We start from the raw sequence: 27,488 nt of genomic DNA, 5'->3' as shown, positions 1-27,488 counted from the left end.
ATGTTCGGTATAAATATGGAAGATTCTGTGAACACAGACAAGACGGAGAAGCAGGAAAAGTCCAGTGAGAGTCAGACCTTGGTTCAAGACGTGACAATGGCAGCATGGGTGCCCTCTTTCCTCTGTGCCTTCGCGGTTCTCTCGCTTTCCTCTGCATGTTACATCCAGAACTGCCCCAGAGGAGGGAAGCGCTCGTTTCCGGATGCCGTCCCCAGGCAGGTAAGTCACACGCCAGGGATGTGACGATAGATCGTTTGTTAATTGGTATTGTGATATTTGATAATATATAATGAGTCTTTGTACAGAATCATACATTTTATGTTGGTTTATGTGCTGTGATTTTTAAAAAAAATATTTTAACGGGCCAAATAATGCAAAAGCTTTAAAAATATTTCAATATGTAGCTTTATAACTGAAATGGAGTATTTAGTCCAGCATTATTGTGAGACTTTGCTTATTTCTTTACAGCTTTTCATAGAGTTGCTGCATAAAACAGATTAAAGATAAAAGTTTTTCATTTAATGAAACTTCAGTCCTGTTGCCTGTATGTTTTTTTTAAAGGTTTGTCTCTTTGTTTCTAAGTAAGTAAGCCACAGATCATGAAATGAAGTGCGTTGTACAGCATCATCTGTTCTGATCTCGGATTCCAGTGTATGGCGTGCGGTCCTGGAGATAAGGGCCGCTGTTTTGGCCCCAATATCTGCTGTGGAGAAGGACTGGGCTGCGTGATGGGATCTCCAGTGACGGCTCGCTGTTTGGAGGAAGAATACCTGCCCTTGCCGTGTGAGGCTGGAGGAAAACCGTGTGGACCTGACGAGGGTCGCTGTGCTGCACTTGGGGTTTGCTGCGACTCAGGTGACCTTTTTGTGCATCTCTTTCACCATATATTTTTTATATGTATTTTATCATTTCTCTGAATTTATTTTCTTTATCAGAATAATTTAAATATATTTTTATTTATTTCACAATATATAATGTAAGCATTTTAAAATATTTTAACATAGATTTTCTATTTATTTTCATTTGAAATAGATTTCTATACATCTCTGTATATTTTTTAAAGTGCTATCTTTTTATCATTAGCCTTATATATAGAATTTTTTTTCTATTTTATATATAACAGTCCGTACTATATACTGGTTTTGCTGCAATAATTTTAATAATTTTAATAATATATTGTTTTTCTATATACATATACTTAACATTTTAGTATTATATTAATATGCCTTTTGCATTCTATACTATTTTTGTGTACTTACCTTCTTGCCATTCTCCCATCACTTTATCTGAGATGAAACACAGAGTACAGTTGGGGCTCCCGGTGTTATTACTTGCTGTGCTGATGAGCTCATTGTGGTGTGTGTGTGTGTTTGTGCACACAGATGGTTGTACACTGGATTCAGACTGCGTGGAGGGGAGTGAACACGAAGACGTGGCTGAAAGGAAGAACTTCCTGGGCGGGTCGCGGGGAGAGCTGCTGTTGCACATCCTCCATCCCGGCAGGGCACGCAGTCCATACTAAACTCCTTTAACACACACACACACACTCACTCATATACACTCACACAGTGTATTAGTGACTCGCGATCGGTGTAGTGACATTGTAGATCTGTTTATCCACACGATTTACTCCGAAACACACACAAACGATGAATTTATGAGTTTCTGCTCGGTCAATCTTCACTGTATGCAGCAATGTGCTGCAGTATGTTGAAATGCTTATATGGAAATATGCACTGTACATCTATCTACATAGAGTGTAAATACAGTATATAGATAATAAAACTGCTCTTGAACTGTTAGCATTGGTCTGGTCAATTTGTGATTCACACCACATTAAAAAAAAAAAGAGAAAAACATCTGAAAGTTGAAACATGAACTTGTTTATTGTCTGTAGAGATTAGATTACATCATATAACTTCAAATCTGACATAAAACCATGCATTGATGAACATTACGCATTAGCTGATTGTTCATTTTCAAGCAAAACTGAATAAACCGAGCCAACAAATGATCATAAAAAGTGATCAAATAACAGCTCTCATAAGATCAAGGGGAAAATTACAGCAGAAAAGAACACATAAATCATGTATGTACTGGCCAAAGTTCTTTGACTTTCTTTTCCTCATTCATTTATAATCAGAAAGCTGGTAAAGTTCATGAGGAGAGAGAAGCCATTTGTGGAATCTGGAGAGAATCTCTTCTATTATACTAATCAATCTTACATGAAGGATCCCCCCTATAGACCATTTCTTTTGGTTAAGCAGAATTCACATTATAATAAAAATAACTCAACATGAACATAGTGTTATTTCATCTGTCTGTGCAAATCTGACAGCAGAGGAACATTTGCTCAGCCAGGAAAATAGTGCAGTAAAAAAAAAAAAGACTGGCCCCATGCTCAAGAAAATGCCAACACTGATAATTATGGGATGGATGTAAATGGATGTTTGGAATGGGATTAAATGCTAAAATACATTTTACAGTGGAATATCTATGGCTCTCGAGTTTGAATAGGATACTCTCGGATCACCTTAATTATATGTATGAAAAGACAGGAAGTGAAGTGACATTTTCAGGTTTCAGTGCTGCGTCAATTCGCTTACTGATGAGGTACATGAGGTCGAAGGTCACAGTAATTTTGCCAACATCCTTCTTCAAAGCTGGAAAACCAAAAAAAAAAAAAGGTTTAATGTCATTACCTGTCGTTAAATACCCTAAAGGACACAATTCCAAGTAAATCATGGAAAAGCCTTTCTCCTTCCCCCAGCTGACTCCACCCACTCAGCTGAAACTATGTATTAGAACTTGCAATATGCAAATAAGTCCTCTAGCAAAGCATATGGACGTTTGACTCTGTTTGGTGCTCATCCTGACCATTTCAGAGGATCCAGATTAATTTTTTGGTGGGTTTTGTTGAATTGTGGCACTGGCTCAATTAATCAATCAATAAACAAAAATAAATAAAAGTAAATAAAATTGGTCAAAGTAGTGCAAGCCAATATTTAACTATGACATATTTTAACTTTTGTTTTAATTCTTGTTCATATTGTTCATCTCTACTATGTATGCCTTGTGGATTGCCTTAAAGGGAAAAGAGATGGTGTTAAAGTCTGGATTAAAAAAATAAGCCAGATCTAAGGTATATTTTTAAAATGTATATTATTAAATAAAGTTGTTACAGATGTAGAAACACTTCAAGTCATTATAAATTGCACTTTTAAAAGGTCACTATGTCTTGTAGTAATAAGTCTAAGCACTTGGATGTGTGTTTAAGGACATTAAGAAATTTAGTGCACATCTGTGTGTCTTTATAACGTCGACTAAATAGCGGGAAACTTCTGATATAGACCCTCAGGTGAGTGGCAAAACATTTTTATAGATTATAAAGTTCACTTGCCATGACCTACTACAAGACATTAAAGAAAAATTGGATTACTGACAACTTTTAGTTACACCACATGACATTATGTTTTGTTTCTAATCCCAGGGTATGCCTCAGGCAGTGTTGTATACCTCATGCTGCTGTTTGACGGAGAAGCGATCCCAGAGTTGCAACAGCTGTGCTCCAGCCTGAGGTTCCAGCTCCTACACATCGTACAAACAAATATACAAGGTTTAACCTGCTTCAAATATATGTACACATATTTATTCATTACTATTTTCACCAGAGTTCTAACAAAGACTAAGGAAATACTGTTAGCTTTGACCACAGCCAGCAGAAGGTGGCGAACAGAAGATTCCAGAGTAACCAGTGAGCAAATCAGCTTTATGATAAACTCGAGTACAATTTACGATTAAAAAAATTTTAGAACGCCTCAAGAATTTCAAACTAGACATTTTTCCAAACTTCAACTATCCATGGACAGATTCCTGTTTCTGGCTGACAGGAGTGGAACCCGATGTAGTCTTCTGCTGTTGTAGCCCATCCACCTTAATTTTTGACGTGTTGTGCTTTCTGAGATGCTTTTCTGTCCACCACAGTTGTAAAGAGTCTGGCACCAACAATGACACCATGGTCAAAGTCACTGACTTTTTTTCTCAAGTTTGATGTGTACATTAACTGAAGCTCTTGACCTGTAGCTGCATGATTTTATGTGCTGCGCTGCTGCCACATGATTGGCTGATTGGATAACTGCATGAATGTGCAGGCTTACAGGTTTTCCTAAGAAAGCGGCTGGTGAGTGTATATTCATATAACATTTATTCCCACAAGGAGATGCTGATTTGGCCCGGTAACCTTTTCATGTAAATAAATATTTAACACAAGACACTATAGTGGTAAATTCTCTAAACTAATTTAACCAGATCTCTCTTTGAAAATGTATTTTTTATTTACTTGTCCACAGGGTTTTTACATAGAGCACTATACACTATTAGCAGTAATAAATTAATTGTCCACTGAGAATTCAGACAGAACTGGCTGGCATTCAAAACAGACCGCTTAATATCGTAAGTATTATTCCAACACGGCTCTAGTCTTCATAATCCAACCGTAATTCTTCATTTTTCTCTGTTTCCTGTAGGTCAAGGATTCATCTGCGTCTGCTTCACCTACACCTCTTTATTATATGCCCACAAATAGAGAAGCTCTGAATTCAGTGGCCTTTCAGAGAGAATATAAAGAGTTCGGTGCTATATGACGATGTCATCAATGAAATTCAATAGTGCTTCCAGTGCACAACTCCATGTATGACTGCTTCTGACACAAACACGTTTTACAATTGGACCAGGCTGAAAAATAACAGTCTGTTTAATATATATTTAAAAATTCACTCATGAGGCTCAAAAATACCATAAATAAAGCCACAAGGCCATCACAGAAGTATCATATATTACATGCAAAAACACGTTTTATAAATGCTGTTTTCAGAGTGTGTAGCATAGAGGATCTTTTTTTAAGCATTGGCAATGTGACTCTCAATTGTGAGTAAACCCATTGCTTCTTCCTTGACCATTGCAATGTTTAATTTTTTTGTAACCGAAATCTACAAATCCTGATTCATTGTTCACGTTTCTCTTAATGGAGGCCAGAAAAATAACTCTCTCATCAGATGGGAGCATTTCATAATACAAGGCAAAAAAATAAAAAATTATCTTTGCGTTTAAGAACTAATTTTACCCTCCAAAGTTCTATCATCTATAGATACTACAGATATCTACAGATTTTTGTAAATGTTTATTATTATTATTATTATTATTATTTCTACTTTGTAAAAGTGTTTAATTGTTCAAAAGATGTTTTGTTATTATCAGCAGTAGCAATATAGCTCTCATTTAGTTTGCTGTAATTGCCAGTAAATCTGTTGTTTCATTCCCTGACTATGGATTCTTTGTTTAATTCTGCTATTAAAAAAAAAATTGATTCCATAACTTGAGCTCTCCATAAAAAGACAATCTTCTTAAGATTTATAGTGGGGAAAAAAAAGCTGTGCAGTGTGAACCAATTAGAAACTGGCACCTTGTCGGGCTATCTGTCCTGATCGTGACCCACCTGTCCGTCTCGGCTGATCTGCACTTTCTTGTTGTCGTTCCAGGGGTTGAGGAGTTGGTGAGTGACTTGGAAAGGGAGACTCTCTTTACGGATCCATTCCACACTGAAGACTCCTCCCAGACCGGTCGCACCCCAGTCCTTACAGCGCTCCGAGCCAATCTCCGAACTCATCCGAGCATAACCCTGAGAGATATAAAACATAATTACAACAAGATTAGCACAAGATTAGAAGTAGGACTGCCTGTTTTTGAAGGTGAAAATAAAGGAAACAGGATTTCTACTTTATTTTAAGCTACTGAAGGTTTAAATCCTTTTGAGTCTCATGGCGCACCTGGAAGTGTCCGGAGCCTTGCACAGAGAAGATAAGGAAGACGGTGCCGTTCTCCTGGAAGGCTCGGTTCAGTTTGTGTTCGTTGTTGGGTGTAGTGGACCAGATGCCCCTCTGCTGGGAGAGCTCGATATTCCTCAGGTTGCTGCTCTTCATGATGAAGTAACGCACTGATGGTCTGGGCCTCAGCGATGGCGACTTGGAAACCTGGAGTAGATTAAATATTATATATAGAAGATAAAAAAAAGAGAAACAGAGTCTATGCTAAGGTCAAGAAAGGATGTATAGATGTATTAAGGTGAAGGTTAAGTTTCGCATATTCTAAACTGGTTAAAAATCCAGATTTTTTTTTTTTTTTTTTTTTCTAAAATTGCAGCTGATTTGCAATGTTTTAGTAAATGTTACTGCAACTCATAATTTTGTGTACTGCTATTATCAATACCCCACTATTTGGTGTCATTATTCGATGTGATGATGCCTATCATTAAAAGCACTATAATATCAACAAACCTAAATTGAATTACAGGATTTTATTACAAATATGGTTCCCCATCTCCATCAGTCTTTACCCTCCTAAATAGACATAGTCCATGTTAGGAAAATCCTTTCTTTAACATTTCTTTGCATATTTAATGGGTCAGAGTAAATTCCATTTCAGTTTGGCAAATTTTTTAAATTGAAAGATGCACATTTCATTGTGAGCTTAATTTATTTACTTTACTTTATTCTACTTGTTTAATCAATTAAAAAAAAAGTTTTACCCACCCCAGCTAAAGGTGACATAAGAACGGCCGGTCCTTTTATTGAGGAACTGGACGAGGGACTGGCGCTGGGACTGGTTAAACTGGGGCTGTCTGACTTTACTGGCAGATGGTCATCAGCTGAACGTTTGGAAAAGACAGCACTTTTATCTCTTTGGCTCTTAGACAGAGAAACAGCAGATGGCACTTTTGGAGACCTGAGAAATAAAACATAACCATGGTACAATCATGGTACAATCTTAAAAAAGTCCTAAGTTAAAGACCTAAAGTAGTAGTTTTGAGGAAAATCAAATTTACACAATATTTGTCTTGCTCAGTATTAGCCATCCTTATGAGCATTTTGTCTTTCTGGAAGTCTTACCTATCTGGTGTGGGAGCCTCATGACTCTGCTCCATGACACTCCTGTGTCCACTCCTCCAGCTGTTTGACTGGTGCTGAGGCTCATCTGGACTTATGGGTTTGGGTCTCTGGCCAATACCCGTGGGCTGCTGCAGGCCGGCTGCCTGTTCTTCGGCACCCAGTATGGACACCATGGCCCGAATCGTCGCCTCGTCCAGCTGGGACCACGGCTTAGAGGGGCAACGGATCCTCCTCAAGAACAAGCTATGCCAGCGCTGCCTCAGCTGGAACACCATGGACGCCATCTTTAGAAATGAGAGAAAAGGAAATCAAATACACTGAAGTGCAAAAACATCTAATATTGAACAATTTTAAAGTATCAGTATATCCCAGAAGCCACATCAGACATTTTGGGAAAACATTCTGCACACTAGGCTGTAAAGAAGTTTGGTAGAATAAATACTACTAACTACTATTAACTCTTCTCTTAAACAGTAATCCAAATAACAAAGTGGCAGTGCAATAAATAATACAGGAAAAGTGTGGGAAAAATAAAGAAGAGCAGAGGAAAGGAATGGAAATGTTCTATACATTCTACATTTTAGCAAACAGCAAAGAAATAAGGAGCAGTAAGTAAAACAGAGAAAGAAAATCAAGAGTTTTTCCCCCTTCCATACCTCTTGATCCAATTTGAAGTTAAGCCACTCATCGATCTTCATCTGAGCCAGCTGATCTGTGGAGCGAGTCTCACTGTCACTGTCACTGCTCTCACACAGACCATCATCTGCTACTGGGAATGTACACAAACCCATACGCACACAGAGCCACGATTAGTGTGACTGTACAACTGAACACTTACAACTATTTATTTAATAGCTGTGAAGACCTCTATATAGTACATAGATATAGTACAAAGGCCAGGCTAATCTGAATAACCAATAAATATAGACCTATAGTTATATATTTATAGTAGCTTGTCGAAATCAAGAAAGATGTAGATGAAGTAGATGTCAGCACCACTGTTGTGTATAAATAAAATAAATATGTAGCTCCTTTCTAACAGAATGTTCAGTGAAATGTACAAAATTTAACCAAGGCATGTTTAGAAGATCAAAAACGTCGGACATGTCAGGGATGTCTTGGCTGATTGAGAACATTTAAGTGGAAAAGTCTTCGGAATATGTACACAGCCAAAACAGGAATACGATTAAAACTGATTGATCATTTTATTGATAGTGGGTTACCTCGGGGTGAGGAAGGTTCCTGAAACGCCGTGCTGGGCAGTTTGGCACACCCTCCAAACACAGCCACGGTGAGCGGCGTGACCGCAGTGCAGCAGCGCACGCTGGCTATCCTGTGTGCTCGTGTCATCTCGTCATAGATCAACCAGTCTGTAGGCAGAGACTGAACTGCTGCTGCTTGGGCGTTAGCTGGAGGAATCTGAAGAAGGAAATTTGACATACTAAGTCACACTTACACACATCCTTCATCTAAAAAAAAGAGCACTTAAAAGAAAGTGGATGGTTCTACGATGGCTGAAACTGACCTTCTTGTATTGGGGTTGGCTCAGGACGGATGTAGGGTGGAAGCGAACCTTCTTCTCTTTGGCACCTCGGAGTGTTTGGTTGTCGCGGTCTATGTGGACCAGGTTAGGGTACATGCCTGCTACAAGCGCCGCCTTCACCACTGCCCAGTTCTCGGAGTTCAGATTTACATCCCGGATATCACTGCAACCCCGAGCGCGAACGAAACCTGAAAGCCAGAGTGTGCGTTGAGCTATACTGTGTAACAGGTCACATTATCTTAATACTGTGTGAAAAGACAAGATTAGTTATTTCAGTCCCAGTCTACAATATACATTTTTTGTACATGTTTTTCAGAGCTGGAACAAAGCTTGGGTTGGCTCCTGGAGTGTTGTTGGTGTACCTATGGCACGGAGCTGGCCCAGCAGCTGGGTGCGCATCCTGATGATGATTTCCATGGTGGCTTGTGACAGGAAGTTTTTCTCACAGAAAGACCTCTCCCAGCCATCACTGCGGGCCTTCTGCCATGCCTGAGATACAAAACACACTTCATACATCAAAAACAAAAAACTCAGATAAAATTATCTCCTCCATTTATATGGATTTCAAGTTTCCTAAAGATACATTAGGCTTAATCTTGGTCAAGATTGCAAGACCAGTGTTGATTCATCACTGAAAACAAGACAAATGCTAATCTAAGTATTAGAAATCAGTCTTTTGCATGTTAATAACTCTTGCTGTTGTAATACACTGATAAGCCATTTTTGCCAACAGCAGATGGTTCCAATATTAGAGCCACGTGCCAATATTAGATTTTTTTTTTTATAATTGTCTAACTTCAGTGTGTGATATTTCAGTGTTAAAATGCTACATGTTTAATAAAAGCAAACCCATTCATTTTTCTGAATATTTTTTCACAAATTACAGTTTGATTGTTTTTTTTCTCCCAAAAGGAATACATGCAATAGTCTTTCAATTTGTCCAAAATACTGAAACCTAAAAGACAGCATGAATTCAGCTGTCTTCCAAATGAGACAGACTTCATCTCAAGACCAAAAAATCATAGTATTTTGTATTACATTATCAGTACATGTCTAGATTTGTCTGGTAAACTGTCCGGCAGTGAGTGTGGCTACCTGAAAAGCGCGAAGCAAGGCCATGTGATCACTGAAGGTGTTGGCAGCAAAGCATCTCCTGCACAACATGGCGGCTCGTTTTTGTGAAGCCTGAGATGGTAGCACAAATGGTTCCCTGTAGGACAGCATGCAGGCAATGGTGAGGATCGGGTCCAAGCACTTGAGCACCACTGCACATAGCACCATCTTCCCCAGGTGTGGCTCCACAGGCAGGTCAGCTAGATGGTAGCCAAGCTCAGTCAGGTCCTCCCATGGGTCCATGGCATCTATGGTCTTTGTATAAACACATAGAATTTGAGATACATTGAGTTTAACTTGTCATTCCTTTCATATACAAGTATACAGAAAAACTGAACAGAACTGGTACAACATGCAGGAAAAAAAATAGAAGACAGGACTAAATGATCTCCCCCCCTCAGGGTTCCTGAGTTAAATCTAAGAATAAGCAGTGTAAAATTCCCCAAAATAGCTTTTATTCAAATGAAAATAAAAATATTTTATCTCATTTCAACCCCAAACCCAAACCAGATAATGCAGTAAGATGATTTTTTTGGCTCAGGGGTGTTAGGAGCTTGAGCAGAACAAGACTGGGAGTTCTGGACTGGATCTGTAAATTTCCCTCTGGCAGTATTCTGTAACTTCAGCCTAAATAATAAATCAGGACGGTGTAAAATGATATTTTAGTGTAAGTTGTGAAGGTTCGTGGTTAATACCTTGAGCATCTGCACAGCGTTCTTGACAGTGAGCAGGTGTGGTGGCTCTGGGGCTTTGGCAAGGAACTCAGCAATGGAGCAGGTAATAGGGGCCAAAAGTTTAGTGTGAAGACAGAGTTCCTAAAACACAAAGAGAGAGAGAGAGAGAGAGTGAGATAAAAAACTATTACTTCCTCACTTCTGAATCACTCTGAATCACAGTATGGATTTATTATCTTTGTTGTGCCTTTGTTGTGTGTAACTGCTGGAGATATGCAAAGTGCACGTGTGTGAGAATATACCTGCAGAGGCATACGCAGCAGCTGAGGAACCTGATACTCCAGCATGTTATTGAAGCGCAGCCTGCTGAACAGATGGAAACAGATTCCCGGCCTGCAACGTCCGGCTCTAGAACACGAAAAAAAAAAATAGACATAAAACTGTGTTGCATGGGTGTTGCTAGGCAGGTGTACTGGCATTCCAAGTGTTTGGTGTGGTATCTCAGCCACTTTCAAAGGGTTTGCTAAGGCCAGGTTGGGCCTGGGCAGGCTTGAAATTGGGTTCTAGGCCTGGTAGTCACAGGCCATTATGTGTCTAACAGTATTAGCATTACTGACAAGTGATTGTTTTAAAATGTCACAGCCTAGCACAGCACTGTTGAATACATAAATATAAAGAGTTATGCACCTTCCTTTACGCTGTAGTGAGCTTGCTTTTGATATCCACACCATCTTTAGCATGGTCACATGATTCAGGGCATCGAAAGCTTTCTGTCACAAAAAACACCAACCAAAAAATTATTGTATCTGAGATGTAACACAGCAAGATGTCTTAGAATTAACAGAATTTTATAAAGTTACCTCTTTAACCTTGCCAGAGTCAATAACAAAGACAACATCGTTGACGGTGATACTTGTTTCAGCGATGTTGGTCGAGAGAATCTTATAGGGGGAAAAAAAGAGAAATCACCAAGATAAGAAATCTTAAGGAAAATTAGCATGGTGAAGTGTCCAAAATTTAAAAAGTGCACTCACAATTTTGCGAACCCCGCCTGCAGTTGGTTTCAGAACTTTCCTCTGATCTGAAGTCTGCATGTTGGAGTGTAGTGTGAACACCTGGTACCTGAAGGACAATAACAAAATATTACAAGTAAATTATGTATGAATAAAATGTTGCATATTTCAAATTAAGTGAACCATGAAACTTAACATGCCTATGCTGATGATCTGCAAATCTTTTATCGTCAAAAAGAATGCGGTCTCGCAGTCCAACTATCTCATCATATCCTGGCAAAAATATCAAGACTGCACCTAAGGACAGAGAAGAAACACACACTTCTGATTGATCAAAAGTTCTTTATGGCACAGCTCCCAATAACACACCAGGGTACTAAAGATATTTCCTGGCCTGCAATGCTCAGCTTGATAAGAGTAAAAGAACAGATATAAACTATAAAGTTGCATTTCTTGGGTGTTGCTATGGTGTCTATTCCAGGTAGTTGGACCAAACCCAAACTCATTTTGATTTGCCAGATAACACACACAGTTAATTACATAGTCATACAATGCTGCTTTTGCTTCTCTTAAACTCACAATTCAACACTACGGCAATTTTTAAGATGCAGAGTTTTGGCTACATGTCTTCTTATCCCATCGAGATACTAATTCCCGATCTTCGTCCTTACTCTCACCTTCATCAGAGCTCTGACAGATGTTGAAGAGCAGGTGCATGATGAGGTCCAGGTCCACTTTCTCATCATCAAAGCTGTGGTGGTAAGCCTTGAGCAGCTCCTTGTCCTGAGCGCTGAGCTCCCCACTGGCTGACTGCACCAGGGACGACTCGTCCAGCTGACCAGCCTCCAGAGACGAGCTGCACAGATGTGCAAAATAATATCCAAAACAGACACCAAACTTTAGTCTAATACTGCATGTATAGAGTAACTTATTTGTATTTTCCCCCCAATATCTGCATATATATGACAGAAAAGAGTGCTGGCACTTGACTTAAGGAAGACAGCACTGTGTGAAGTTTGCAACCATAACTCTCTCAAACGAATACACACAAGTGAAAAACACTATATTAAAAAAAACGGAGAAGTTCAAATTGGATTGCATTCTTCATTCTTGCTGGGTTTACTGGCAGCTATTGAGATGTATACTTTTTTCCAGTGCAGAGAATCAGTCTTTGGCAATAATTGGATGAACAATAACATGCACTTATTAGATTATTTTCATTTGTTGAAACTCTGTAAGTACTCACATGTGTGACTCAAGCAGATCTACTGCTTCAGTCTGGTTGAAGTGTTTGGCCCAGTCAAGAGCAGTCCTAAAAAAAAAAAAAAAAAAATGAAACATTGACATTTATTATACTTAAATTATTCTTTTTATACCTCCTCGCTGTTAAACATTCGATTCTGATTGGTCAGAAGGTGTTGCTCTATGCCAGCAGCACTGTGAGTAGTTCCAGATGCAATATTTATATCAACGCACTTGTAATACGTTGTAACCCATCTTGGAAGCCCCACATAAACAGATTAAAATCACAATCACAGTCAGAAGTAAACCTGTAATTTTGAGTTTTTTGACATCTTCAAAACAGAGCAGTTACACTTCATGGGTTCTTGGTAACATGACAATCTGTTTTTTTGTTTTAGTAACTTCAAGACAGGAAAAAGAGGCTGGAGAAAGAATGATTGCTTATAGCTGCTATAACATAAATGATAATAAAAGCTTGTTTTGTGGATATTCCACATCATAACTGTAAGCAGCTAAAAAGTAATATGCGTCATTCGTTAATTAATAAAAAATTGTTAGTGCTGGCAAATTGCTACAGTATAAGGGAAATAAAACAATTTGCTCTTATTTGGAAAAAAAACCAAAAACAATCTATTATAGGGTGGTGACAGTAACTCTGCTTCATCACAACACCCCATGATTGATTATTTTCCTATAACACAAGGACACAGAGTGTGTGATTCCTTACACAGACCACTCATAAAGATAACGTCCTGAATTCTCTAATCTGAACACAGTAAAAAATTGTTTCCCCTTTTAGATAAACTTTTACTGCAGTTTACTTTTTTATAGTCTATTGCTGTAAATGAAAACTGTAATGCTATATTAATATCCAAGTTCAGCTCTGTCCTCACCAGCCATTAGAAGCTTTAACATGCACACTAGCCCCCATGCTGAGAAGCTGCTCCATCTGGCCGATGAAGCCTCTCCCTGCGGCCACCATCAGAGGTGTGGCACTCGTTTCGCTGTGCCTGTAATCCACTGAAACAAATACAGGGAAAAAGAGACATGTGCACATTAACATAACATACCATGGTAAGTATTCAAGTCACGTGAGGAGATTTAAATGTAGCTTTTGAAGCTGATAGTAGTGTGTATGTGCGAGTGGATCTGTAAGCGCCGTACCACTGATGTTCTCATTGACAATCAGGTTAAAAAGCTGCACAAAGGCATCAGCCTCCTGCTGCAGAAAGATACTTGAAATGCAAGCGTCCATTTCCTTCAGCAGCCATGGCTCCAGCGACGTCACGTCTTTCTCACTCTGGAAACACAGGCAAAAGTGATTTATTTTTGTGGCACGTTGATTTACTAACTGATATCATGCTCCATCATCCCTAAAGAACTGAGCTTGCTGAAGAAATTACCATCTGGCTGAAGACACTGTCCCCTCCATTGTCCAGCAGGTCAGCGTCCTCCAGGACGCCAGCAGACTGCCGGTTCTTCTGAGACACTGGTGGGGATACACCCGCTTTCACCTCACACCACTCTGTAAGAGACGTCTGCTGCTTTGCTTCTGCACAAAGCACACACAGGGACATGATGGTGTAGACCGCATAGCAAAAAATATTAAATCAAGATCGCTGAAGACATTTTCAAAATGTATATGTATTATTGGCAGCTAAACAGCTGTGTCCTTTTCATATATAGACCTGTTTCTAGTGTCATTAAAAAGAAAAAACTAAAACAGCCAATAAACTACATGTCAGTGAATAGAAATGGAGTTGGTCAGTGTTTTAAAAAGCAATGATGGTACTCTCAGAAAGGTGTAACACATAATTTATTGTGCAAGGCTCATCATATACTGTCCCTTTTACGTTACTTGCAGGTTTGGAAAAACATTTTTCCTGCTAATAATAAAGGCAGGGGTAACTCACTAGGTGTAACTCACCTTTTTGCATCTCTGCCTTATATTTGGCCATCTCCTTGTTTGTGTAGCCAGTGGTCCGCAAAATGTCCTCCAGAAAAAGTTGTTTGACGTCATATGGCCGTCCTTTGACTTAACAGAAAGACATAACACAATATGTTGGCATAAAATCATGTTCCAGTATTAGATTTCATACACTATATGGCCAAAAATCTGTGGACACCTGATCATCACACCCATATGTGCTTTTTTGAACATCACATTCCAGATTTAATATAATCTTTGCTGTTATAATAAGCTCCACTCTTCTGGGAAGGCCACTAGATTTCCACTAGATTTTGGAGAGTGGCTGTGAGGATTTGCCCATTCAACTACAAGAGCATCAGTTCATCCAACACAAAGGTGTTCAGTGGGGTTAAGGTCAGGGCTCTGTGCAGGCCACTCGAGTTCTTCACACCAAATTTGGCAAACCATGTCTTCTTGGAGCTCGCTCTGTGCACAGGGCATTGTCATACTGGAACAAGTTTATGCTCTTAAGTTATAGCTACAGCACACAAAGACATCCTTTACAATATATATTGTATATATGTTGCCATATAGTGTATAACGAAAGATACAATAATCTAAAAGTCGCAGAAGCTAGCAATTTTTACTCATATGCTGACGGGAGCAGTAGGTCAGATATGATGCTCATGGGACAAAAGCAAGGCCATGATGATTAACATGTGTATCGGACGCAGCGTTGTGCAAGGGGTTTATCATGCCTGGTGTAAATTCATTAACTGCTTTGTCCATGTCACACGAGATTAAAAAAGTAAAAAAACAATACTATGTCTGCCTAATATCACAACATATTAACTGTAACTGATAGATAGATACCTAGTGGCCAAATATTGGTCATATAGTCTTGTAACCAAACAACAAAATGATTAATTATGCATTTAGATGTTCATTTAGTTCACTCACTGTAAATAATCGGGCACTGGCCAAAGTATCTGATGAAAAGATCCACATCCAGAGCAGCACTGGAGAGAATGAGCTTCAGAGAGGGCATCTTCTGCAGCATGTCCCGCATCTTAGTCAGGAGAAAATCTGTCAGGCCGTCCCGCTCGTGGACCTCGTCCTAAGAAAAAGGAGGTAGATGAACACTTGAAAAATTGAGGATTTTTTTTAATTAAGGTAAAGCCGTGTTTCCTTGACTGTCATGTAGACAATGCCATGACGTTAAATATGTTAGTGTTTTTAAAAAAAAAAAAAAAAAAAAAGACCATCAATTCTGTGTCAAAATGATATTTTGCTCAATTACGACTTAAAATATACTCTCTCTAACAGGAAGACAACATTAGGAGTTATAAGTTCACTGAAAGTTATTTAATTATTATATCATTAACTTCTATTTGTTATTTGAATAAGCCACTCACTATAAATAGCACACCCATTAAATAGGAAGGAAATTGTCTGAAAAGCCGTTGTTACGAAGGAGCAATCATGCCATTCAAACACCTTTTTAAAGGTGTGTCTTAATCATACATATCAACAGTGCAGATGTGTTGTATCGACAGTTGTAGAGGCATCCCAGTAAATAATCTAAAATGTGTGCTTACCACAATGACATGTGTGACGGTGGAGAGGACGGCGTCTCCAGCCATCAGTGTTCTGAGCAGCACGCCACTTGTGCAAAAAGTCAGTAAAGTCTTGGGAGAAACTCTGGACAAGGGAACAATATTTGATCAACACTGAAACTTTGTGCAGTTTATACAGTACGTTAAAGTCTTCCAACATGGCAGATATCTCACATAAATCAAGAAATCCCATAATAACCGTCTTTTTTATCATCAGAGTTAGATGTACCTTAACATTAATACTAAAGGGCATTTTCTCTTTTTTTCCTTTTTTTTTTCTAAAAGAGATGGATGGGTGTCCTGAATTACATGGACGGCCTGATAGACAGATGTTCTAAATGAAATGGACAGATGGACTGTCTTGAAGTAGACAGATGGAAAGGGTGGTTAGATGGATGGATTATATAAGACGAAATATTTGGGTGAATGGATGGATATCCTGAATGAAATGAATGGATGGATGGTCTAAATGAAATAAATGGATGGATGGATAGATGGATAAATAAATCTTTTAAATAAGAGGAAAGTTTGGGTGGGTGAAAGGTTGAATGAACAGATGAATGGACAGATAGACTAAGAGAAATGGATGGACGTACAAATGAATGGATGGATGGACTAAATGAGAAAAGTCTGGATGGATAAATTGATGTTTTAAATAAGATGAAAGGGTGAGTGGTTGGATTGATGGACGGAAGTCCTGAAAAAGATGAAATGGATGAATGGATTAATAGATGGGTGTTCTAAATAAAAAGGAATGAGAAAGATGGATGAATGAATACTAAATGAGACGGTTAGGTGGATAAATGAAAAGTGCGGATGTAGGTGGATGGATGGATGGGTGGATAGATAGATGGATAGATAGATGGATGGTCCTAAATTAGGTAGACAGATGAAGATAAACAGATTCTTTATTTCTCCCACAGTTACAGTGTACAGCAGCCACCCAAAGCTAACCACCCATACTAATGAAAAGTAGTGTGAATGCATTGAAATGTGTTGCGTCATTCTACCTGCTCTCCAGGCGGATCTGGTAGCCGATGGTCTGGCCGACGCTCTCTCCTCTCTCCGCCGCCACTCTCTCCGCCACAGCGATGGCTGCCAGCCTCCTGGGCTGTGTACAGAAGATCCGACAGGGATTTCCCATCTGGCTGCAGTCGTCCAGCAGGAACTGAGGAATCTAGGAAACACATACACAAGTGCATAACTTATTCTTTGTGAGCCCTTTAATCGATCTCAATAACAAGGACTGAGTATGAATTAATGCTTATACCTCATCCAGTATTCACACAGGTGTACGTGTGCGCCTCACCTGGGTGGTTTTTCCTGAACCCGTTTCACCCACGATCAGCACCACCTGGTTCTCCTTGATGGCCGTCACGATCTCCTCCTGCCTCTCGTAGACAGGCAGCGCTCTCCGAAAACACTCCAGCTCAGAAGGACCTCTCCTCTGAGGGACCTGAGGGATGCCGTTATTCAGCCGCCCGCTTGTCCTGTTCTTGTCTCGTCCATTACCTGGGGAAAACATGTTTAATGTTAAATCTATTTTATAACCAGATGTTCAATTCTGTTTTCTCATTTTCCTTGATATTAAAAAATGTTTTTAAAAATTTCTCTCTTTTCTTATATTTATTTCAATTTTTTTATTATTTGTATTTATTCTTTTTTTTTCTTTATTATGTATGTTCACAATTGTATTTTTTTGTTTATTTTCTATCTATTTATTTTTTTTACATTTTAATGATTTGTATTTATTTCTGCATCATTTCTTGCTATTATTTCTTTAATAAGCATATTGGAAAAAGTGTTGGACTACTCCTGGAGCTGAATTACAGAAAATTCCTATCTTAAGATCCAGCAAGGCAGAGCATTTCACAAATACATATTACAAAAGAAAGTTAGGACACTTTTTTTTTTTTTTTTAGGAGACTTTGCATTAGCATGTTCTTTAATTATCTTTTCCCATCTGAAGTTAATAGCTCCAGTAACTAAGCTAAAACAACTTAGCAACTGTTATTCTGTAACAGCTATTGCTCTAAATCAGAACAGAAGTCGTCATGGTTTTAGATTTACGATGTTCCTGTAATACGGACACTGACAGAATAATAATATCAGAGTAATAAAATAAATAGTATGATGCTGAATGATGCTGAATAAGTGATTACCAGCAGCTTCTGGAGAAAGAGCGAGCCCTCTCTCGGTGCGTTGGAGCAGATCAGTGCGCTCTTTACTAGTAATAGGGAACCTCTGCAGCAGGTTTCGAACCACATGCTTGGAATTGTGGGTGAGACTAAAGGTCATAATGGACTGCGCTGACTCTGGACGGTCCTTTTTCCATATCATGAGAAAGCGGTGTATTCCTTTACTGTAATGACATGTAATAACACATCACTGAGTACATTTGGTTTAGTTTTATAAAGACAGGAACTTCAGGTAGATACACTTACCCTCTGCTTTTTGAAATGTAACCCAGGGATTGCGCAAGGCGATGTATAAATGCTCGCTCTGTGCTGGTCAGTGAAGAAGGAAACTCCATCTCTACGTGCACGTATAAGACAGAAATTTACATTACAACCCTGTACGTAATGCACTTGAATGATCTTGTACTCTGACTGTGATTTTTTTTATTTCATTTAAGCACATCTGCTTCTTGGGGTAAGGTTAGGCCTGAATGCTTTTTCAAGCGCTGGAGTTTCTCATCTGAGCAGACATTTTACTGACAGCTCCTTCCTGAAGAACTTCATCAAATATTACAAACATGAAAATTCACTGACCACCATTAAATGTGCAAGTATTGCTAATAGGAAACACACAAGATATAAGCCATAAGAATGGGTCAATCTTTGCTACTGTTAAAAAAAATATTATAATAAGCACAAGCTCAATTGTTGATTTATCAAACATCTAAAACTCATACAATCTCATACATTCCAGCTAAAGTCAAACTACAGAAGGAGTAAAAAGTAAAAAGTGCATGTTCCTGATGGTGCCTTCTGTTCCATTTCGGCTAAACACACCTCTCTGGTCGCTGTACTGGAACCTCTCCAGCGCAATGTTCACCGCAATTTTAACTTCTTCATCAATCCTGATGTCTTTCAGCCCTTTGGCTTTTAGTGAACTGGACAGCTTCGATGGATTCATGTTTGCTTTCTGAGAGGCGGCTTTCGACTGAGACATGACACCTTATAAGAGAAAAACATAAAAATGGATTTAAAGTGGCTCTAAAAATATAGTATACATAAACAGATGGATAAACAGAGAGATAGACAATTAGACAGACAGGCAGACAGACATGCAGATAAAGAGACAGATAAATAGACAGAGAGACAGACAGCTAGACAGATAGATAGACAGACAGACAGTTAAATAGATAAACAAACAGAGACAGCTAAATATATACATAGACAGACAGATAAACAGATTGATAGACAGACAGATAGATATATACAGATAGATAGATAGATAGACAGACAGACAGAGAGACAGACAAACTGACAGACAGTTAGAGAGGGGGATAGATATATAAATAGATAGACAGAAAGATAGACAGATAGATTGACAGATAAACAGACAGACAGACAGACAGACAGACAGACAGATAGACAGACAGATAGATAGACAGACAGATAGATAGACAGACAGAGAGATAGACAGACAGAGAGATAGACAGACAGAGAGATAGACAGACAGAGAGATAGACAGACAGAGAGATCATATCCTTGTGTAAAAAGGCTAACTCAGTTCATGTGTTAGAAGACATTAACACAGATTAGCTCGCCAGTTTCACAGGCTTTGCACTTTCAGCAACCAAGAAACGAAAGTGAAGCTTTTTTTTTGTCCACGTTAAACTAACATGAATTCATTTAGTTATCTTTATACACACTTACCTAGCTAAACTTAACTTCAACTATCTTATGAATATCACAACATTATATTAGCTAGAAAGACAACTTCTGTTAGCTGAAGCTAGCCAGGTACATTAGCTAACCATTACATAAGTCAGTTTTTTTTGTATTTAATGACAAGATAATATTTTTGTTACCTGTTTAAAAAAAAATCCGTTAGCTAGTTCTACTGAATAATTAGCTAAAAATATATTGAAAGCCCATAGCTAGCAAGAATGAACATGGTCGCTTGTAGATAACAAAAAAGAAACCTTCATGGCATGTTATTAACACCTCTGGTGTTGTGTATTGTTAAAAAAAAACTTAAACAGTTTGTATAATATCAGAGCTGAATGAATTTACTTACTTTCTGCTGTGTGTTGCACTAGCATACACACTGAGCCGGCTAGCATTAATGAAACTTAGCGGCTGAATCCCAAAAAGCTTCGTGTTAAATAAAGTGTGCACTAGTTAGGGTGTTAAAAACGTCTTTCGTGCCCTATGTAGTGCGCCTATAAAGGAAATAATAAGCTATTTGTGATTCTGCACTGTTGTTGTTGTTTAATGGTCTCCGCCTACCGGCTAAACCGGGCGAATGAAAACGCTTCTTCAAGCTGGTGCCAAGTGACAGGAGAAAAATCCTGGGATTATTAATACCTGGCATTTACACAGAGTTATCCATTAATCTGTTTTAATTAGTAAAAACTTTGACAAAAGGAAAAGATTCTGGATGAGATTTTATTGGTTAAAATGAAAACACATTGTACAGTATGTCTCATCTCCATGCTTCACCATTATTTTACTATAAATACAGAGTAATACATTATAACAGTGTAATAAAAATAATAATAATTACAAAAATTAAACTTTAGTTAGTTTATTAAAATTTAAAAAATAATTACTGACAAACCAAATTCAGTGACATTAAGAAGAAAGTTTGTTTTCCACAGCAGAATGCAAATGTTTGCATTATCTTGAGACAAAATGAAGATAAATAAATTTATTTTATATTAACAAGACATTTAATATGTTGGTTTATACACACATATTTCTTTATTATCTAAGACAAGTAATAAAAATGGTTAAAAAGATAAAACTAAAAATGATATCAGTTCAAAAGTTTGCATTTCCCTTTCTAAATGTGATTTAAATATTTAAATTATTCACCCTACATTAATATATCTGTTGTCTTCTTTGAACTATGTTTCATTTTTAACTTCTTGGAATCCTTATAGTTCTTGTAAATACACTATATGGCCAAAGGTATGCAGACACCTGACCATCACACTCATATGTGCTTGCTGAACATCTCATTCCAGATTCAGTCCCTTTGCTGTTATAATAAGCTCCACTCTTCTGGGAAGGCTTTCCACTAGATGTTGGAGCGTGGCTGTGGGGATTTGTGATCATTCAGCTACAAGAGCATTAGTGAGATCAAGCACTGATGTCGGGTGAGGAGGTCTGGGGTGCAGTCAGTGTTCCAGTTCATCCCAAAGGTGTTCAGTGGGGTCAAGGCTTTGTTCCGGACACGCGACTTCTTCCACTCCAACCTTGGCAAACCATGTATTCATGAAACTTGTTTCGTGAACAGAGGCGTTGTCATGCTGGAACAGGTTTGGTTCTTTGTACAGCATACAAAGTCATCCTTTACAATTGTGTGCTTCCAACTTTGTGGTAACCGTTTGGAAAAGAACCACATATGGGTGTGGTCAGGGGTTATATTAATAATATAGTGTATATTGTAAGATAGTGGTACATTAACATTTTTTCTATTAAAAACACTATGGGGGGAAAAATCTCTGCACTGACTAAACATTATATATATATATACACACACACACACACACACATATATATATATGTATGTATGTGTGTGTGTGTGTGTGTGTGTGTGTGTGTGTGTATATATATGTGAGCAATGACTTAACATTCATATATATGTATATATATATATATATATATATATATATATATATATATACATACATACATATATATATATATATATATATATATATATATATATATATATATATATATATATATATGAATGTTAAGTCATTGCTCACACACAATCACATATGAGAACATTTCAATCACCATGCAGGACGTTTTTCCACTCATCCTGCCCATGGAGACTGAACTGTAGCCTCTTCTGTCTTCGCCACTTCGCTCGACGATTCTTGAACCAGACCTAAATGTGCATCACACTGATTATTCAGACCCCAAATGATGTGTTAAAATGTATTCTGTAGTGTTTTTTTAGTTTGTAGCTAGTTCTCACCTCGACCCTCTCCTCTCTCAGGTGAGTCCTTTCGGCGAGCTGCTCGCGAGTGTGTATGTCTGGATACTGGTTCTGCACAAACAGCTCCTCCAGAGCGTCTAGCTGCTCCTCAGTGAAGATGGTACGGTGACGCCGGATCCGTTTCTGGATCTGACTGAAGCTCTCTCTCCTCTGACCTTCTCCTGTCAGGCTTGTCTCAGCCAGCGCTCTCTTGCTCCATGCAAACTGACAGGCTGAAATGTAACACAAGTGCATGTGTAAGTTTTACACAGTTTTCACACATCAGCTGTTAAATGAAGGTAATCTACACTGTATGGTTATCAAATAGACATCATGAGCTTGAGTTGTTTCTTGTCATTCTTCCTCAAAGTGCATAAATAAAGTTCAGTTGCCTTTTACTTCACATAGAAGCTGAAAAATTAAATATGGACACTATATTTCATTATCAAAAAAGGTTCAGAGAAGTTAAAAATCCTTCAAAAATTTCTTTTCATATATTTAACATTATTGTTTCTATAGTAATGACCTACAAAAGGCAGACTCGCTACAGAGTCTACGCCTAATAATGAACAAATAAAAGCATTTGTCTTATTAACTTCAAGAGAAAGAAAAAGAGAGGATGATGAGGGAATGACTGTTTACAGCTACTATGTCATAAGTTGTTTTGCAGACATTCCATAACATTAAATGTAACAATAAATAGTTAAAAAGTATGACATCTTGTTCATGAATAAATTCAAATTAAAAATTGCTGTGGTGTACGAGATATGAAAGACTTCGTAATATGCTGATATAAGAAAATAGGCAACTTCACAGTGGTAGCCGTGTCCCTCTATATATCAATCCACATCATACCATCCCTTCGTTGATTATTTTCCTATGAGAGCACACCAACATGTTTTATTCCTTACATATTTAACGGCGTAAAACTACAGCCACTTCTACTTAAACTTATGTTAAATCTTTTATATAGCCATGTAATAGACATCATTGTATGTCTTGAGCTTAGCCTGATCCTACATAAATGAAGAAGTTTACTAACATATATTTTACTGACATATATTAAACAGGGTTAAAAAATTAATTGTGAGCTAAAGAGAATCAAACAGACATCAATAAATGTGAGAACAGAATAATCACCCCAAAAACCATTTCATATTTTTATGGAATATAAAATAATGTTTAACAGCATTTAACATTTTAACAGTTGTTAACATGACATAGACATTAGTGTATGGTGTGGGTTTACATTAAAATACTGCTTCTTCTTACAAGCTTTATCAGTTATTACAAAGTTTGCAAGCTTCTGAGACAAATTTTATATTACTCTATGTGGAAGGTTAAAACTTGAATATAATAAGTTCAAAACTACTGTAAGATGAGTTACCATGAGTTTATCAGAATTAAACAGTGAGTCTTACACATAGAAGGTAGGTAATCAGCTTGGAGCATCTCTCCACAGTGTGAGCAGTAACAGCAGCACACACAGACATGATGAAGAGGTTCTGCTGGATTTATAGTTGCTCCTGACTCCAGATCTGGACCATCCTTAGAGGGGAGTCGTGAGTCGGAAGCTGTGCTCGCTTTGCTCTCGTCACTTCTCTCAAACGTCCTGCTCAGGATGCTGTCAATGCTGAAGGCGAACGTTTTCTTCTCCATGTGAGCTTCTTCCACCTCCATGGTCTGCTGCGCTCCTCTGCTCTGAGACTCTAAATAAGCAGACTTTCATACAGAACTGAATCTTTTTACCTCTCTCTCTCTCACTCTCTCTCTCTCTCTCTCTGCTCCTTGTGCTTCGTGTCAAACCCCCCATTTACTCGATAGATTAAAGAAAGGAAACAAAACATAATCCCCCTATACAGAAAGCACAAAAAAGTATAAAGTGGCTGAAGAAAAAAAAAATCCCATCTAATCTGGGCAGTTTTGTGAAGGTGTTAGCGAGAACAGGAGATTCAGCTAATCTGGCTTTGGCCTGAAATGAAATCAGATTTCACTGTATCAAATGAGAGGTCCAGAGGCCCTGAGAAATCCTTCTTGTTGTGGTTTTAGAAGAAAGATAAATTGTCTGGCATTAGAGGCTTTGATTCGTTGAGGCTATAACGGCCGTCAGAAGTGACCATGGTGCTTCAATAGGATAAACTCAGGATAGTGTGTTTGTATGTGTGTATCACAAACCCTGGTGTGATTTACCTGGTGCATGGCCTAAACTGCAAGATGTTAAACATCATGTGTGGCTGGGTTATGAGTGGTATAAATGAGTAGCTTGAGCACACCTTATCACTGAAACACAGTGTCTCTCATACGGCACACCGGCTGTTATACATTCCTATTCTTTTCCACAACAAATCCCTTGTAATCATACAAGTCAGAAGCTCTTATTCATTGAGGTGTTAATGGATTTTCAAAATCTGCCTTAAGCCGTGCAGATAAGGGGGATAAAAACAGATAACAATAAACAGCTTCCATCCTTCGCACAAATATTCATTGCCTTTACATTGTTGGAGTTATAGTCTTTAGTATCTATGTGATTGCTATCTGAGTCTTTTGTGTCCGTCTCAGAGAAATGTATCATGTCCGCTTATTAATGCTACTAATTTCACCAGCAAGCGATTTTCAAGAAAATCCTCTTTCTAAGTAAACAGGTGAGATTGAGAATATGGGAATTCAATGTGTTTAATAGACAGAGCTTTCTTTTAATATGTCTTCAATGGAAAGTAACTTATGCATTCATCTTCAGTAAGCGGTAATGGGATGTGGTGGATCCAGAGCCTATCCCAGGAATACCGAGTGTGAGGTGGGAATAAACCCTGGATGGGATAGGGCATCATGCACACACTCATTCACACTTTGGAACAATTTAGCATAGACAATACACCTTCCTGTGTGTTTTTGGGAGGTGGGAGGAAACCAGAGAACCCAGAAGACATAAAACTCTACCCGAGCTCAGGATTGACCCGGGGACCCTGTGAGGTACCAACGCTAAATGCTGCACCACCATGCAGCCCTAATGGAAATAATATTATGACTATATCAATCTATGCCGGTCTAACTCAGTGCAGTGATTAGGGCTTATACCAATGACTACTATACCTTTATTTTATTTTGCTAACCAGATCAGTCAACCTCCATCTCCAGTTTGCATCTCCATACATACAGAGAGTAATATTAACACAGGTCTAGCTAGAGACATTCTTGCATTTTGGTTGACCCCTAAATTCTTGATTCTGATTGGTCCGAGGGTGTTCATTAATTTTCTATAACACTAATTTTTTTGTTATAAATATTTTTTATGCTATAGAGTTTAATCTTAATCCACTTGTTCTAATATTTTATCATTTCTATAGAAAACAGCTCATTCACACAGGGACGTACCACAGACATTCAAATATTCCAGAGGAGGCCTCCTGGTTTATCTCTGTAACAATACAGTATTTAGGACTTTCCAGTTTCCAAACAAATCATCTCCATGCAAGAATATTACAACATTTTCACAACTAAAAATTCATAAATCTTCTGTAAGAATGATTAATATCTGTAAGAATTGTGAATATTTTTTGGTAAAACCTCATTTCACAGAACACTGCATTTCTTTGGCTTCATACTTGTAGTCTGCTCAATGACAATAAAATCTAATCCAATCTGATCTTGTTTCTCTACTACCAGTAAATCACTTTGTGCTCCTACTTTCCCTGTTGTGTTTTCATTTAGCAGAATATTCTAAAATTAAATCTAATATTATTAAGGTTATTGCCCTGTGATGGACAGATGTCCCATTCAGGGTGTATTCCCGTTTTGTGCCCAGTGTTCCCCAGGATAGGCTCCTGATCCACCGTGACCCTGACCAGGATAAAGAGGCTACTGAAGTTGAATGACTATTGAGGATATTATGCAAATAATTACACTCTAATGGCTTTATTTTCATCGTACATGTTTTTACTCATGACTCATCAGCTGACTATTCAGCCATGACTAATATATCAAAAGGTAAGTGAGTCCATTGGATACATGAATCATTTTAGGGGTAAACGAGTCACAAACAGGGAACCTCTGGATGATGTAACCTACAATCACTGTTTCTTTCTGGTTGCATCAGTGCACTGGGATGGATGGTTATCACTGATCAGCACGTCACTTACGGTGTAAATTAAATGTGTTAATTTAAGAATTAAAAGTAAATGGACAAGCTTGATTCTTCTACTTGGTTTAAACAGCTTTTGTGTAAGAAATCCTTACACTTACACATGTGGTTTAGTATTAGTTTATTCTTTCTGTGTGTGTACACACACACATACATACATACAAATATACAGATATATACAGACAAATATATACATACAAATATATAGATATAGCTATACATATATCAATGTTCATTCAACATGAATCACATGAATATAATTGATTGTAAATTGATTTGTACTGGAAAACACAGACAACATGTGTAAATAACAATTCATATTTTTGAACTGATGTGTAAATAATTTAATAGGCTAGCAAGGTGGTTTGTAACTTTGATACTTAAAATAGTCCTTCTCTTCATCATCATTCTCTTCATCACCAGATTCTAAGCAAAGTTGTTCACATTATCGATCGGAGGATATTAAATCGAATCGTAAAGTACCGTATCATAGCAGATTCAGTGGTATCACATATCTTATTGTTGCCTTAAGAATGGAAAACATATTGCATTTATTCTATATAAGTCAATGTTAATTATATATATATATATATATATATATATATATATATATATATATATATATATATATATATATATATATATATATGTATATAAATGGTTATTTTATTTGTGTCAGTGTTCATTCTATATTTACTGCTTGGCACACACACACACACACACACACACACACACACACACATATATATATATATATATATATATATATATATATATATATATATATATATATATATATATATATATATATATATATATATATATATATAATATTTGTTGTTTGATGTGGTTTGATAAACCACAAATTTTCCCGTTTTTGTTCACACGTACTAGTATGTAACAGCAAACTTAGCTTCCGGGTCTTTAATAAAATGACACACGCCCTGTCCAATCACAGCGCAGGTAAACGCCTTCTCGTGACGCCACACACGCCGGTACGTGTGCCAATGAGGAAAAGCCAGCGTGCCGGTCTCAGCCAATCAGCGTCTTCCAACGAGATGCCCGTGGACCAATGGCGAGCCTCCACGACGGGAAAGCAGTGACAGCTTATATACAGGCGCCGTCATTCAT

At 37.9% G+C, this 27,488-nt stretch overlaps 3 protein-coding genes across 4 annotated transcripts; 1 reads left to right on the top strand and 2 right to left on the bottom strand.

The window, feature by feature from the left end:
• On the top strand, positions 1-1,802 carry LOC113531539 (vasotocin-neurophysin VT 1). Its single transcript, XM_026922324.3, has 3 exons — positions 1-219; positions 651-855; positions 1,383-1,802. The coding sequence occupies exons 1-3, from the start codon at positions 1-3 to the stop codon at positions 1,520-1,522; spliced, it is 564 nt and encodes a 187-aa protein (XP_026778125.2). The 3' UTR covers positions 1,523-1,802.
• A 59-nt stretch (positions 1,803-1,861) lies between these two features.
• Positions 1,862-20,456, bottom strand: LOC113531609 (3'-5' RNA helicase YTHDC2). 2 transcript variants are annotated; one of them, XM_026922433.3, is made up of 31 exons: positions 20,303-20,456; positions 19,069-19,233; positions 18,499-18,589; positions 18,217-18,416; positions 17,364-17,566; positions 17,065-17,231; positions 16,037-16,139; positions 15,399-15,555; positions 14,457-14,564; positions 13,933-14,081; positions 13,694-13,829; positions 13,423-13,549; positions 12,534-12,599; positions 11,965-12,143; positions 11,488-11,584; positions 11,309-11,396; positions 11,135-11,215; positions 10,962-11,044; positions 10,577-10,682; positions 10,296-10,415; positions 9,583-9,855; positions 8,850-8,976; positions 8,470-8,675; positions 8,168-8,363; positions 7,601-7,713; positions 6,945-7,228; positions 6,588-6,780; positions 5,826-6,029; positions 5,495-5,677; positions 3,517-3,588; positions 1,862-2,663 (listed from the first exon to the last, which is right to left on the bottom strand). In XM_026922433.3, the coding sequence occupies exons 1-31, from the start codon at positions 20,346-20,348 to the stop codon at positions 2,658-2,660; spliced, it is 4,329 nt and encodes a 1,442-aa protein (XP_026778234.2). In that variant the 5' UTR covers positions 20,349-20,456; the 3' UTR covers positions 1,862-2,657. The 2 variants fall into 2 exon arrangements, with proteins under 2 accessions (XP_026778234.2, XP_026778235.2); XM_026922434.3 differs by having other exon boundaries at positions 7,601-7,710.
• Positions 20,457-22,027: 1,571 nt separating this feature from the next.
• LOC113531427 (homeobox protein goosecoid-2) lies at positions 22,028-23,899 on the bottom strand. The gene is made up of 3 exons (XM_026922181.2): positions 23,641-23,899; positions 22,220-22,452; positions 22,028-22,129 (listed from the first exon to the last, which is right to left on the bottom strand). Exons 1-3 carry the CDS (start codon positions 23,897-23,899, stop codon positions 22,028-22,030), a joined length of 594 nt encoding a protein of 197 aa, XP_026777982.2.
• Between the last annotated feature and the right edge of the window lie 3,589 nt (positions 23,900-27,488).

Source organism: Pangasianodon hypophthalmus, chromosome 27 (assembly GCF_027358585.1).
Source record: "Pangasianodon hypophthalmus isolate fPanHyp1 chromosome 27, fPanHyp1.pri, whole genome shotgun sequence".
NCBI classification, from domain to species: Eukaryota; Metazoa; Chordata; class Actinopteri; order Siluriformes; family Pangasiidae; genus Pangasianodon; species Pangasianodon hypophthalmus.
Note: the sequence above shows the minus strand (reverse complement) of the source record. Positions and strands in the feature narration are given on the sequence as shown.

Excerpts from the sequence above, each read along its gene's own strand:
- LOC113531427 (XM_026922181.2), bottom strand. The coding sequence starts at position 23,899 with ATGGAGGTGGAAGAAGCTCACATGGAGAAGAAAACGTTCGCCTTCAGC. Across the intron at positions 22,453-23,640 it reads TGATTACCTACCTTCTATGT|CCTGTCAGTTTGCATGGAGC; the intron begins GTAAGACTCACT and ends GTTACATTTCAG. Across the intron at positions 22,130-22,219 it reads TGAGAGAGGAGAGGGTCGAG|GTCTGGTTCAAGAATCGTCG; the intron begins GTGAGAACTAGC and ends ATGCACATTTAG.
- LOC113531539 (XM_026922324.3), top strand. The coding sequence starts at position 1 with ATGTTCGGTATAAATATGGAAGATTCTGTGAACACAGACAAGACGGAG. Across the intron at positions 220-650 it reads CGGATGCCGTCCCCAGGCAG|TGTATGGCGTGCGGTCCTGG; the intron begins GTAAGTCACACG and ends CTCGGATTCCAG. Across the intron at positions 856-1,382 it reads TGGGGTTTGCTGCGACTCAG|ATGGTTGTACACTGGATTCA; the intron begins GTGACCTTTTTG and ends TTGTGCACACAG.
- LOC113531609 (XM_026922433.3), bottom strand. The coding sequence starts at position 20,348 with ATGCTAGCCGGCTCAGTGTGTATGCTAGTGCAACACACAGCAGAAA. Across the intron at positions 11,045-11,134 it reads ACTCTGGCAAGGTTAAAGAG|AAAGCTTTCGATGCCCTGAA; the intron begins GTAACTTTATAA and ends TTTTTGTGACAG. Across the intron at positions 8,364-8,469 it reads GCCAACCCCAATACAAGAAG|ATTCCTCCAGCTAACGCCCA; the intron begins GTCAGTTTCAGC and ends TTCCTTCTTCAG.